The sequence below is a fragment of the Mesitornis unicolor genome, unplaced genomic scaffold, assembly GCF_000695765.1.
Source record: "Mesitornis unicolor isolate BGI_N332 unplaced genomic scaffold, ASM69576v1 scaffold15571, whole genome shotgun sequence".
Taxonomy (NCBI): Eukaryota; Metazoa; Chordata; class Aves; order Mesitornithiformes; family Mesitornithidae; genus Mesitornis; species Mesitornis unicolor.
The window spans coordinates 29,513-44,262 of NW_010165954.1; the positions used below are offsets into that span (position 1 = coordinate 29,513).

General features: G+C 39.7%; 1 protein-coding gene across 1 annotated transcript in view; it reads right to left on the bottom strand.

The window, feature by feature from the left end:
* Positions 1 to 339: 339 nt before the first annotated feature.
* Positions 340 to 14,750, bottom strand: part of MBOAT1 (membrane bound O-acyltransferase domain containing 1) — a gene marked incomplete at its 5' end in the record, with an annotated part of 32,741 nt that continues 18,330 nt past the window's right edge. Inside the window, 7 exons of the mRNA XM_010194807.1 lie at positions 340 to 472; positions 2,527 to 2,678; positions 3,700 to 3,832; positions 5,276 to 5,340; positions 8,127 to 8,230; positions 11,397 to 11,589; positions 13,223 to 13,406. Coding sequence (XP_010193109.1) covers positions 340 to 472; positions 2,527 to 2,678; positions 3,700 to 3,832; positions 5,276 to 5,340; positions 8,127 to 8,230; positions 11,397 to 11,589; positions 13,223 to 13,406 — 964 coding nt within the window. The remainder of the gene's footprint in view (positions 473 to 2,526; positions 2,679 to 3,699; positions 3,833 to 5,275; positions 5,341 to 8,126; positions 8,231 to 11,396; positions 11,590 to 13,222; positions 13,407 to 14,750) is intronic.

Here is a 14,750-nt window from a genome sequence, read left to right on the forward strand (position 1 = left end):
TGATTAATAATTGTGTATTTTTGTAAAAGAGCAAAAATGCCTCTCTGTGTGAAAAAGTTTAAATATATAAAAACACTTCATAAAAATATTTATTAAAAAAATCAAAATGCCCCATGAGCCTGTCAATGTTGCCTGTAAAGTCTCTGCTAACTGGAGTAATCTGAAATACAGTCATTCAGGCTCTTTTCTGCCCTGTCCAGTAAGATCTTAAGATGACCAATAGAAATGCCACTTGTCTTGTACTTTGACCCTCATCTCACCCTTTTTTTTGTCTTCTTCTTTGTTTGTTTCCAATATGATAGTTTGATTTCCCAAAGTTAGTAATTTTCTTTGGAAGCATCATTTGTCTTTGCTTTTAACAGAGTTCTGTATGGCCTGATTCTGAGATTTTCTTATGGAGTGGGCTTGAGGTCTGGTCGGTAACACGAGCAACACCAGGATGCATAGAATGTGCATGTGAAAATACATAGACCTGGGAACAAAAACAGAAAGACACTATTACATTTTTGTTGGTAATAACATGAAATGTGCAAGCTCATGTGCAGTAAGTCGACACAGAATTTAGCGCTAAGGGATGAATGCAGAAAGTATGACCCTGACCTAGAAAATGCTAAATACAACCTTGAATCTCACAAAGCCTATACATGTGGTATCCACTAGCATTGATGAAAATGTTGCCATGGATGTTAATAAGGCAAGGAATCAATCAGCAAACTCCAGAATCCAAAGTCTGACAGCTCAGATAAACTCATGTAATTCTACACTAGACCTATTCAGCCCATCTCTGTTTGATGTTAGAGTATACAAGTCTATGTTATGATGAAATATCCTTTATGCTTAGGACATAAAACCTGTAAAAGTTTTTTAAAAAAAAGTAACAGAAAGAAGAAAAATTAATTCCAAGTGCTGAGATATGAAATAAATCAAAACACTCAACTTTTAACTTAACTTTTTAAGGTCAGGTAGTAATATTTACAGAATTGGTGTGTTTTTGAAGACAACTACACAGAGATATCTTTATTTGATATCCTATTAAATACCACATACTTTGATTTTAAATAATTTGGTATACACAAGATTGAACCAAAATTTAAAAATACTTAATGCAATTACATAAGGCTCTGGCAGCTTGGGGAGGATGATGTTTGGGAGTAGTATGGTCCAGCTCTTAACCACAGAGATGCATCTTTCTATGGTCTCATTTACACTTCTTACCATAGTTCTTAATATCCTTGTAGACGGCTAGGTGTCCAGTGCTCCAAAAAGCCACGCCCTTGTCCAAAGGCCTACAATTTTCCTAAGTCTCTAAGCGTGTTAACCGTGTTCAAAGTCGCTAGTGCAAAAAAATATTAAGGTGATGACCCAACTTGTGGCGAGGGTGGAAAGTAATTTTCTTTGTTCAAATTTTGGTAAAAGTAACGTTTCTGCCTTCATGGATGATGGTACAGTGCTAACAAGTTCCTTATACATATTTATGTCTGTAGTTTTCATGTTAGTAATGTCATCTCATAGAATGACATTATTATTTACTACATGGAATGGTCTTTTGTAGGGCAAAAGGAATCAACTTCATTCATGGAAAGTTTATAAACTAGTTGAATATATTAGTCTTTTCTCTCCTTTTTTGTTCCGATTGCTGTTTGCTACTTTTGTCTTGAAACGCAGAACAATTAGATGTTAACAAGGCACTTGGGAAAGCATCTTACCGAAACTAAAAAGGATTCAGAGTAATTTTTATATGGTAGCCTTTCTGTGTTGAAATAAAATGTTTTAAGAAACAGGAACAGAAAATGTTGAAATTCAACCCCCTTCAAACTGACTTACTGACAGCAGCTATCTTGACTACCAGTTTTTTATCTTTTATATAAGAGGAGGGAATTGACTTTCTTCTCAACAAAAATCTGTTATTCTATGTTGACAGTTGGCTGTAGAATGAAAGAACACTAAAGAAATATTGTCAGTCTCCCTTTTCAAATTATTTCCTCAATTTCAAATTATTTTTATTAGAGTATATCCAATATAGTCTGGAACCAAGGGAAGTATTCACTTCCACTAGAAGTATTCAAAAAGAAAAGCATATTCAATTCAAGAAGTAATGCTCTGCCAGGCACCCTCCTTATCTCCTGCTGACCAGTTGCATCTCCTAGTTCATGCATTCAGCAGCTGGAAAACTGGTCTTTCCTCAACGAGTCCTTTCTACTGCCAGTGCACGTTATCCTTAACCTCTCCAGCCTTGGCCATTATTAAATGGTTGAGACTTGACTGTTTCAAAAAAGGAAACTGAATAAGTCAAAAGTCACATAAGGCCACAGAAAGATTGAGTGAAGTGCTCTGCCTTGGCATTATTATTATTATCATCTCATTAAGGTACAAGAGTGCAAAAATCACCCCTTACACATTATTAAACATCCTGTTCGAACTCCTTTAAAATTTGATGAAATGCCAACAGCTTTTCAGCATGGTTTGGGTTATTTAACAAAAGCCTGTGTCAGTCTGAAGAATAATAGTCAAGAGGAGAGAACTTACTTGTAAAACTTAATCGTGGGCTCAACAGCCAGCATAACAAATGGCGCGACAGTATAGCTCACGGTCAGTTGAGTGACAACCCAGGTAACAACGTCATAGCCTATCTTGAGAGGCACTGACGAGAGGAAGTAATGTCTGCAATTGTTTCTTATCTGCAGGTCAGGGAAAAAGTAAACAGAAAATTATACCAATGCATTTCTGAGGGAAAGTTACACAGACACATTGCAGCGTATGACTCTCCACTTATCATCAGCATTAATATTACAGAAAAGTTTCTATAACAGTTGGAAAGCATTGAGAGTAGGAAGATAGAAGTGTTAGTCAGTCAATAGACTGGCATATCCAAGATTCCACAGTCGACTAGCAGCAAACAGAGAAGTGCCCCCCAGTTTCCTCTGTCATAATCACGGAGTCTCTCATGCTGGGTATATGACACAATATCTTTGGTGAGGAGAGCCGTTATGATTTGTTCTTCCTCCCTTCTGGTTTCGACTTATTACTGGCTATCAACAGTGAAACAAAGTTATTTTAAATGTACAAATACATGTTTATACCTGCAAGCATGTGCTATTCCCTAGAGATTTTGGTTTAGCTTCGCATCTATGAAATCCTTATAAATGAGACGCAAAGCACATGTTAAGACCACATGTTCACCAACCTGCTCCAGCCATAGGTGGTAATACTGATCACTTTCAAATTGACCTGGTTATTTATCCATAGTGAAACTCTGTAAGACAATGGTGGTACCTCCCGGCCCTGCACAACTGGCTGGTTCAGTCTGAAAGATCAGCAGTGATAAATTTATCAACAGCATATAAGTAACGTGACCTAGCAGAAGTCTGGACTCCAACATGACCTTGCGTCCCAAGCTGATCTGACTGCACAGACATAGCCAGTGGCACTGCCAATTGTACACCCACAAGCAACATTTCCTCTGACAGCCAGCGACAGCACTGCAGCACATGCAGAACTGGTGCTGGTTATAACTGCTGGAGGTATTTGGTAATTACCATTAATACAGAACAAAGCTTCAGTCAACATCAAGTCTGCTAAGGCATGAAAGAAGGCTCACAGCAGGGACAAGCTGCTTGACTGCATCAGGGTGGTCCCTGCAGTTGACAGCTGGATAGTATCTAGCATGGGCCTTAGAAGAGAACAGCAAAAGGTACATACTGCTCTGGCTGCGAGCGTGATAAGGATTCCAGTGAGAAACGTAAAATAATATCCAGGATAGATACCATGCCACAGGGCCGACAAGATAAACGTTAAAGCCGTAGGGTACCAGGGAGCTCTGTCATAGCAGACACTGCAAAAAACAAAAATGAAACAAGAGACTGAATACAACTGAGCAATGGACACTACACTTCAAATCCTTCTCTCTTTTTAAGGTCTTATTCTGTTTTCGTAACAGTTTTATCTTCCCTCTGTTACAGACCAGGGCATGAGGCACTGTCCCTTCACGTGGGGGGTTGGACTAGATGATCTTTAAGGTCCCTTTCAACCCAAACCATTCTATGGTTCTATGATTTAGAAGGAGAGTTAGATGGAAAGAGGAAGCTTGCATTTATGCACTGAGTATCCAAAGAGTGTCTGGACAAATATTCCCAGTGCTCATAGCATTTAAATAAACAATGAGGAAAAAGGCAGGCAAGACTTCATTCACCTTTATATCTCTATCTGGCATCGCACACTACCCTTCAAAACTATGATGGCAGATCAAGAGCAAGTCAAAGGACAGATACATGACCCCACCCTTCACTGGTGAACAGAGGTATTTTTAGGTGCCGTTAACCGGCAGATGCTGGGAACAACAGGGAGTGCCATAAGCTATTGCAAAACAGGGAATTTCTGCTAACTTTAGCAGGCCAAAATCTTACTCCGAAGATGCAAACGAATGATACCAGTTCAAGAACACATCGACCGGTCTATTTAGCTATCTGAAGTTTAACTGAAATGCTCTGTTCCAAAAAACTGAGTCAAGATAATGTACTCCTTACCAGGAACATCATTTGACTCATGAAAAGTAGTAGACATTGACTTTTAAGGTATATATATTTACCAACAAAAATATTTGTGATAAGTACAATAAATCTGTGCCTGCATCTCAGATACCACGCTGACTGTGCACTGAGCTTCAGCTATGCCAAAAAGTGTAACAAGATACAGTTCAATCTACAAAATTTGGACTTAGGTTAGTATTTCTATGTGCCTTAACAGTCACGGGTTAAAATCATATCCTCTCAGTGCTATGAGAAGTCTCTTCTCCATATCCTAAACTGGGAATCCCTGGCAAGCATCTTCTGGTAACTCCAAACCAGACTACACTGGTGCTCTGAAGATTCTGACTTCTCTCCATTTCTAGCTGAACTGGATCACAGCAATACAGTGAGGCTCACCTCTGGTAGAAGCATGAGAAACATTACATAGCAAAGTGAAACAGTATAGCAAGAATAATGGAGGCAAACAGCAGTCTAATAGATGCCATCAAAATGCTATTACTTTTTATTATGGAATATCTGAACAGTTCATTTATGGCTTTGCGGCTCATATATAAAATGTGGGCATCTTACACTTGCAGCAATAAAACTTTACAGCACCAAATACCCTTGTATTCCACCAACTGTTACAGACACAGGAAACAAAGCAAGAACAAGAGGCTATACATTTATGAGATTCACCAGCCAGTGTTTTTCCAGGCCATCTAGAGGTTTTGAGTCTCACAAGCACATTACTGTTTCATGACTCTTACCGTTTTAGCCAGGCAGCTGTCTGAATGTTCCAGTTCTCAATGTACATTTTAAAACTTGTCGCAGTCTAAGAAAAAAGTTGACATGAAATGTTAGCATAGAAACCTGCATAATAATACTTGCATTTTAAATTAGAGAGGAGATACATGGAAAATACACATTCTAGTAGCTAAAAGTTGTGAAGACTGTGCCACAGTCCATCGTTACACAAATGTTTTGGGAGGGACATTAACTAGGCTGATTGCTCACTGCCAACACTTGGCACTTGCTGTAAAATCTCACTTTGTTTTGTAAAATTAAATACAATGTTTGGCTATTTTTCAAATTATGGGAAATCTGAAAAGCTTTCTTGTTTTAAATGCTTGGCCTTCCCTTCAGTTCATAAACAGCTTCATTTTTGGAAGAGATATCTTGTCACCCATTATGCGGTCTGGACTTCGAGAGTGCTATTAAAACAAAGTGTTATGAAAACTAAAACAAATGGATAATTATTTAGAGAAGGAAGGGGGAAGACTGCAAAGACAGACAAAAAATTTTAGGACTAAATTTAGAAGCCAATTCTCAGCGCACTGCCCAACTTGAGAAACCAGAGTGGACTCTAGTCCTGGGAGAACCACCCATACCTCCTGAAAGCACCATCCTCCCAGCCTTAGGGGACTGCTGGACTCTGTTCAGCATCAGTTCCCCTAATCCTGGTCAATTTCACCTCTGGTGGTTCCTCATCCCTGCTCCCCATTCTTCCTCGCCTGCAGACAGAAATCTCCGAGGATCTCCTCACCAAGCAGGGACATGATTCAGTGACACCACATTATTTTCCCATATTAGCTGAAGGGAAGGGCACACTGAAAAGATGGATTAAAGGCAAAAGTTTCCAAGGGGGAAATGCAGACATTTTTGCACTTGCACACAGAATCCTGAAGGCCAGGACTTCATCCTCTCTGTTTAGAGAGTTAAAATGATTAGCAATTCCCAATGCAGTACTGCCATATTTTAATTGCATTACTGCACCAAGAGATGCCAAGAAAAATATAATTTCTCTTCCAACTAATACTGTCACCCTCTTTTGGCCTTCTTTAAGTTCCCCTGTTACATTACCAAGAGAGTATCATTTGGCTATCAAAATACGCATGCTGCCAAGGCTTTCAAGTCCCTCACATGCCTTTAGCACCCATCACATTTTAAAGCCTTCACAACTCCTGCCATGTGCTTATTTTTACTACAGATCAGGTCATTTCTTAGTCACATATAGCACTCTTGTTCCCAGCTCTTAAGGACTTTTACATATGCAGGTGGCTGTATCTACTGAAAACGCACTGTACAATCACACTTAAACTTCAGCTCTTGGAATTTAACTCTTGTTGGTGCATAAAGTGACAGTTCAAGGCTTACTCAAAGTCTCTGTAGACTCTTTTCTCATTGTACACATGATCAAACCAATGCAGAGCACTCTTTTTTATGCTCTTGGAAATAATTTCTCCACCCTGATCTCTATTCCCCCTGTGACCAGCAAGGAAAAAAGGTTTTGAGGGGGTCTACAGTTCAGTTGGTAGAGAGAAGCAAAGGCTCCTGTCTCCTTAGTTTGCTTGACTAAAGAGCATTGCCTGCATATCATTTTCCTCCTTTAAGCAGAAACTGCCTCATCCCATTCCAGGTAGGAATCATCTCCTGCCTCAGAAATGAATCAGATGTGGATTCAAGATCTCAGATTTGTATCTAGGCTACTGGCATAATCTAGGAGTACAAAGCATCTCTGGGCTGTGTATTCTGTACCACTTAAAGAGAGATGTACACTGAGGACTAATTAAGGGGGAAAAAAAACCAAAACAAAACAAATTAAAAATAAAACAGAGAAAGTATGTTGAGAAACAGAGAATGTATAATGATACTTCCAGTTTGGACATCTCTCAATAAGAATTACAGGGGCTCTTTCATTTCTGAGAAGAGCTATTAAAGTGCATTCTCTTAGTCACAGATCATTCAGCAATAAAGCAGTCAACTTATTTTCATCTGCTTTTCCTTTTAAAATCATAACTACAGAATTACAGGGGGAAGCTCCTCCTATTTCTAAAGAAAAGAAGCCTTCAGACACAAACATTTTCACTTCCCACTGGCATTCACAAAATATTCTTTGGGGCAAACAGATTACACTGGCCATCTTTTGCCTTAGAGAAACAAACAAATAGCTTCCAAAAGATTAATAGATGTTAAAAATATACTGCAATCACAAGAAATACGTGTGACAGATGTTTTGAGAAACAGCATGGTTTGCTGGATGGAGCTCCAGGTCAGCAGCCAGCTAAGCTCTATGTGGCTCTATGTTTAGGTTGCTCAGTTTATACCTGTCCCCTCTCCGACCCTTGCTTTTCTCCATGTCCAAAAGGCCCTCCAGGCATGTGGAGAGACCCAGCCCTTGCAAATGTCTGCACAATGCCTACTCATGGTGGCCTCTATCACTACCACCACCCATCTCAACTGGGTTGCAGAAGTGTAAGACTGTTATAAGTAACTAAACAGAATACACCACAGATGGTGGAGAATCATAGCTGCGAGCAATTTATTGACCCACTGAACTCAGCTGCAATCTATGGTAATTGACTGCTCATTTATTAAACATCTGATTAATCATTTATTAGCCCTCTATAAACTATTTAGAAATGCAACCTGAATACAGAGGGTGATGAAGGCTGTGTGACAGATGCTTTTTACCTGCCCAACAGATAAAATACAAAACCTCTCCATGTTAAAGAGGAGCAGCCTGGTGCATGGACTTAGTTTTCCTTCCAGCAAAACTTCTCCCCATTATCATGCCCATTTCTCTATAATTATGCCAATGCAGACACTTCTTTAACTCACCTCAATGTTCCAGATATTTAAATTGGACAACAGGTCCCAGTGGAAAGTGCCCCTCTCATCAACTCCACTGAATCCATAACCAGCTGCATTGTTGACTGCATCTGCTGCAATGTCAAAGCAAAACAGGACAAATCAAACGCTGGAGAAGCCACGTTTTCTTACAAGTGAGTACAACACCAAATACACATTCAGGTCAGCTTTGTAGCAATTAGCATCCTCTCCATCAAAGAGAAGCTTCTTCTGGGCAAAGGGCATTTCTACAAGGCAACACATGAGTCATTTCCTCAAGAGGAACTACTAGCTACGCCTTGGGCAGAAAAAAAATAAAATAATAAAATTGAACAACAATGGACAGAAACCACATTTCCCATGATTTTGCCTTTATTATCCATCTGAGAGAGATGTACAAGTGTTGCCATAAAATGAATGAGCATTTTGCTCAAAAAGGCACCTGGATATCACAGCATTTTCCAGAATTCAGAAAAACTGTCGTGTCTCAGAGACATGTTTACCATTCCTATTAAGAGTTCCAACACAGTTGTTTTAATTAAGACTTTCATTCATACTGCCACAGACAAAGGCTTTTGTTAATCCTATTGCTCGGTGCCTTACTAAAATACCTCACCATGTCTACAAATCATATATAGAGCAACTTCAATTGGAGACTTAACTACTCAAGTGCAAATAAAAGCTAGAGTAATGGTAGGCATTTCACATGCTGCACTCTTGCTCTTTCCCAGGGTGCTGGTCAGCTACCTTTCCTCTCAGCCTGGCCTGGAAGCCACTTCATCACTGGGTCTCAAGGCTCTGCTTTTAAAGCACTCCTACCAGAAATGCTCTCTTGAAGTACTAAGAAAACAGAAGGGATTCATTATCTCTGGATCACTAGGTGCAGCCAACACTGAGGATTTATTGGAAGAAAAAGGAAAGCAAAAATACAGGTAAGGTTTTCTCTTCTAGATAATTTCTAAAATACAAGCCTGGTTAAGTTATACTTTAAAAAAAAGTCAGCATTTATTTTCCCAAGAATGAAAATTGATTTTGCTTTGTAAATGCTACGAGTACAAACGCAATCTCATGGAAAAGTCCTGAAGCGCAAAACTAGGGAAAAGCAACAAGACCAACAATAAATAAACAAGCAACCTTCTCTCACCTGACACTTCCAATTATATTTTCCACTTTAGTAAAGAAGCTAGTTCTTACTGATGGAAAGAAAGATCTCCAAATTTTTAATTCTCTCCCTGCTAAAAAAACCAAGCCAAAACCCAAACCAAAACCCAAACAACAACCCTGCCTGAACTTGGCCCATAGGATGCTGTCCAATCTCAGAGACTGGAGCTGCATGTAACTGTCACCCCAGAGCAGGGAGAATCCTGGATTTGCTCCTCCTTGCTCCAAAGGTGGCAGGGACAGCTTAGTGTTTCTTTGTCAAAAGCAAGAAATCAGAAATCCAGGGTCGTAGTAGTAGAGCAGTCCTGTCAGCCTCCCATGTCCTGAGCGGCTCTCCTGCTGAGCAAGGTGTGAAGTGCAGAAGAATCACAATTGTTCACCCTCGGATTGCTCGCAAAGCCCCAGCCTTCACAAAGCCCAGGAGGGGTTTCCCTGCTGACTTGCACAGCTCTGGGGTATCACTTTCACAGCTCCTTGGATCCTGGCACTCAGTCCCGAACTGGTTTCATCGACAGCTCAGAGTTAATTTTGCAGCCACGTTCCCATGACTATTGCTAATGCAGCGAGAAGATGAATTTTCTGTCTTTCCATGGATCTGGAGGAATTCAGCAGTGTGGCACTTGCACAATAGCATCACTGTCCTTTTCAGAGGACGGGAAGTGCTTATCGGCCGCTTCAGCAGGCACTTTTAAAATGTCCTGAGCCATGCCACTGGGAGCTAAACTGCAAAAGGATAAAGCATTTGCTGTTCCACTGCCTGGATTTGCAATGCGAATAATAGAGGCCTCAGCCTCCAGTATGCAATGCACGCCTTTCCTGAAACCCCTAATTCGTAAAGTACTTCTACAGCCTCTACAGCTTAGTCACGTCACAAATCCAAGTTCAGTTTCTCTCTTTGATAATGGACTTTTAGTTAAACTATAGCTCTGCAAAAAAATGGAGGCAACAATTTCACATTGGTTCCCACTAAAATAAGTTTCTGAGCAAGCAGTTCTTTATCCTAAAGCTTTATCCTATCCCACACATGCCAGTCCTGGCTGTCTTCCCTCGATCTGTCAGTTTTATCCCCAGCAGTTTAATCACAGCCTGGCAACGAGTACCTCTCGCTCCTTCTATCCCATCTCAATGTCACTCTTCTCCGTTTCAGGTGTATGCATTGCTGGCTGGGCTTTCTGCCTCTCCCCTACACACAAAGTCTTGTCATACAAGCGAAAAAAAAAAAAAAAAATCAGTCTCTCAATTTTCAGCCTGGCCTTGAAGGGTTTGTGTCCTCACACAGATGAGAAAGGTGCCTTCTAAAAGTAAGAAGGTAAAATACAGAAAGATTATTTGGACCACCAGTCTAAGTGGCTCCAAATAAAAGGTATTTGATTCTCTCTATAATAAGCCCTCTTCCTTCTCTTCCCCTTTTTCTTTCAGAGATTCTTCGGTCCTTCCCATCACCTCCTTCGTAACCCACCATACCTATGTTTCTCCAATCCTTTCTCTTGACCACTCAAAACTAACATGTGTCCAAGATCACACTGTGCCTTAGAGACAAAGCCAAACTTCAGCCCCACAATAAGCACTACAGCTCTCCAACACAGATGCATGTGCTAAAGATGTCCCATAGGAAGAGAGAGGTTTGTCTGCATTATAACATACTTGTAAAGCCTGAGCCAGAATGACCAGTTTTAACATCCCAATCCCACTGACATAAGTCACAAATTATGAATAAAGTATAAAACTTAAGGTTTAGAGGAGGCAAACCTTTTTTCCTAAGAATTGCTGTAAAAGTTATTTTAGTACAATTACAAAAGTTTTAAGTAAGAGGAAATTGTTACATTGACTTTACTGACAAAAGGCTGAAAAGCAGATTTGGTTCCAGAGACAAGGGATGTCGGACAAGGTAGAGGAGATTTTATGCACGTTTTTCAAAACTTTTGACATCTCCCCACTTCAGTGGGGTCCACAGCCTACAAGACTATGTGCGCATCTTCCACGGGAACTACAGGTATAGGGACTAATTTATTTTTGTTTCCCCACAATGCTACAGACTCCCCCTCTCCATTTATGAGCTTATTTGTAACTTACAAAAATAAGTGATATAGCCAGACTTACCTAAAGTCCATGCAAAGTAATACTTTGGTTTTGCTGCCTGTGTTACAACATACAGGTAACCAAGTCTTGACAAGAAGGGTGTTTTATCAAGAAACTCATCATCAATAATATATGCCATAGGAAAGTTCTTGGTAAGTGTCAAGAATAAAATGAGAGATACTAATGTGATACACAGCTTGTACATCACTGCTCCCTAAAAAGCACAAACATGATAAAACATTCATTAGAAATATTTGCTTAAGAGGAAAAAAAAGGCAGTACTCATGACATACAAAAACATTCTGGTTCAAGAACCAATAGTTAGCTGTATCAAAATAGATAATAATTAATTTAGAAGAGGTAACAAGGAAAAGGCCACAGCCAAAGCTTTGGTTCAATTTGTTTTACTGAGCTACCTACAGATAGGTACAAAAGACAATTAGAAGTCAAAATTGGTGATGAACTTCACAAGAGACTCTTACATCAGTTAGTGAAGGTCCTGAAATAAGAAAGGAAACAAACAAAAAAAACCCCAAACACTACTATGTCAAGTCCCTATATGGACTGTCATCTCCAGGAACTAAAGACTGGATTCCTATTGGAAGCCAAAAGCATCGGTATTCAGTACAATAGCAGGTCTTATTGCACAGCTACCATCCAGAAGTCTTGCTAAAAATAATGGTCCAAAAAGTGTGCATCTTATAGAGCATGAATATCCCATGATATAGGGTATCTGCTACACCATACTGTTCATTACTATATACTGTTTCTTTACTATATATGTTTCTATAGACTAATATTATTGACAATCATGTCAGTAGTCAGAAGCTCGATTTCAAATACACATCAGGAGTAAACTTTCCTTCATATAGTCATAATTAAAAAAGTAAATCTGGCACTTGGGTACCATGTAAAAATGGACTCATGCTCTCAAAAGACTAATAAAAGTTCAATATTCTATTGAAACAATGCATTTTCTGATCCCAAGTACTCTTTTTATATATTCTTCATCTTCAGGAATAAATTAATGTACGATTATCTTTAAATGGCTACAATGCAAATTTTAATATTCACTGCTGATTTGCATCTAACACAACACATAACACAATGTAAGTCAGAAGTAACACCACTGAAGTCAACAGAAATACAAACATGTGCAACTGGAATCAAGTATGTACAGGTACATACTCAATCTCACTCAATCCTGCTACACATGCTAGTACTGAAGCTACGCATTCAGTATTGCTGTAAGGTACGAGAGAGGAATCTGGTTCTCATGCTATGTTATCCTGCCTTACAAGAAGGTAATTTTATAAGAAGGTCTTAAGTAACATTAGAATAAATATAAAATAAAATTAGAGTTAATTGGATGTGAAAAATGACCTCCAAGTCATCTTAAAGTATAAGATTCTCTTGCAAAGCACCTGGTCAAGCTACAGTTTCTTATTAGCCATGATTCATGTACTTCTAACATATCCTGCACTACAGGTGAAGTTTGACTTTTTTTTTTTCCCCTGACATTTCCTCTTCTCTTTGGAGCTGAACTGCAACTCATCATTGTCAGAACCTGCAGACCGTTCCCATCACTGCAGAAAGGACACTCATTAACCAGTGTCCCATTTTGCAAGCCAAATGCTTTTAGGGAATTTAAGAGGAAGACACTACACCATCCACCCCTGACCCTGAGATAAAAACAGCAGGCACTTCACAGAAAACTTCACTGTAACGTTTACTGGGAAGATAATCCAAAAATTGATTCTTTCTTCTTAGATTTTAATTGTGAGACTCATGCACAAAGTTCTACTCCCCTGCCCTCTGCAATAAATCTTTGTCATTTTAAAACTTACTGTTGGAGAAGGATCAGGAAGTCTGTCATAACCCTTCTGTTTCCAGTTCACTTCTAACAGCTTCATATGCACATGCCTCCCTTCAATGAAGGCTATATAATCCTTGTAATTGCTGCAAGGCCCAGCTATGATGCTCATAAAATTGAGGAGATAGCTTAAATACTCCAGTAAAGAAGGTCTTATCCTGTGAAAATCATCCACACACAACAAAAAACAAACAAACAAAACCAAAACAAGGTAAAACACAGCAAAGGCTTTCACAAATGCTTTTTGTTGTTGTGTCTGCCTCAGTTCCCAGCTCTCTCCTACCACCCTCCCTCCAGCTGAAAGCTCACTAGATCTGTTTTGGAGAAGATGAAGAACAGCCTCTCTTATATCCACCCTAGTAACCAGCAATAGGACAAGGGGAAATGGCCTCAAGTTGTACCAGGGGAAGGTTAGATTGGATATTAGGAAATATTTCTTTACTGAAAGAGTGGCCAAGCATTGGAACAGGCTGCCCAGGAAAGTGGTGGTAAACACCCCTGGAAGTGTTAAAAAAATGTGTAGTGTGGCACTTTGGGATGTGGTTTAGTGGGCATAGTGATGTTGGGTTGACAGTTGGACTTGATGGTCTTTCCAGCCTTAATGATTCAATGATTCTATATCCTGGTGATGTCTGGCAGATGGCAGTCAAAACAAGGGTAATGTGGAAATGCTTAAGCTACAGGTGAACGAACGCTACTGATCTGAAAAGTTGTAATCTTATTACTAGAAAAATTTTAGTTTAAAGCAATCATAAATTTAAATATCCATTCTCAAACAAATTGACTTGTGCATTTTGAACAGGCCAGCAGTACCAGGAGTGAGAAGTTGTTAAATGGTTCTGGACATCTGTCCAGTATGTCAGGGACCAGTAACAGCTGGCAAACCACAAGCTGAGTAACACTGGTTTCACCACACGGTGCAATGTACCTTGCCTTGCTATGAAAACCACAGGGCAGGGAGCATTGAAGACCAGGACTCTCAGGCCTGAGAGGAGCTCTCACCCACCTTTCAGTTTAGTCTTTTGAAAAATGTGAAGTGTGATGTGAGACAGAGGAAGAGGATGAAGAGGCACTCTGCCCTACTGTGCAAATAAAGGAAGTAATTGCCTGTATTGCATCATGAACAGGAAAAGGAACTAAGAAGAAAAAAAAAACATAAATCAAAAGACAGCTGAAGATGAAAGTCAAAGAGAATCCATCATGTTTGTTACTTCCGTTTTGCAAGTGCACATCCCACAAGCTCCTTTACATTAGATGTAAAATGAAGATCCACTGTCCTTGCCACAGATCAATAGGATGGAAAAGAAAGATGGACAGGTCTCTCACTGCTAGTTTTTAAGTTGTTGGGCTTGCTTTACTTATGTGGCAGAAAACACCAGTTCTGCACTGTGATACACAGTGCTCTCAGCAAATGTGCTAACAGTCACCATCCAAGTAAAGGAGGAGGCTCCAGATGAGACCAGAAACTAAGGCACAGTGTTTCGAGACTTTCCTGTCCAAGA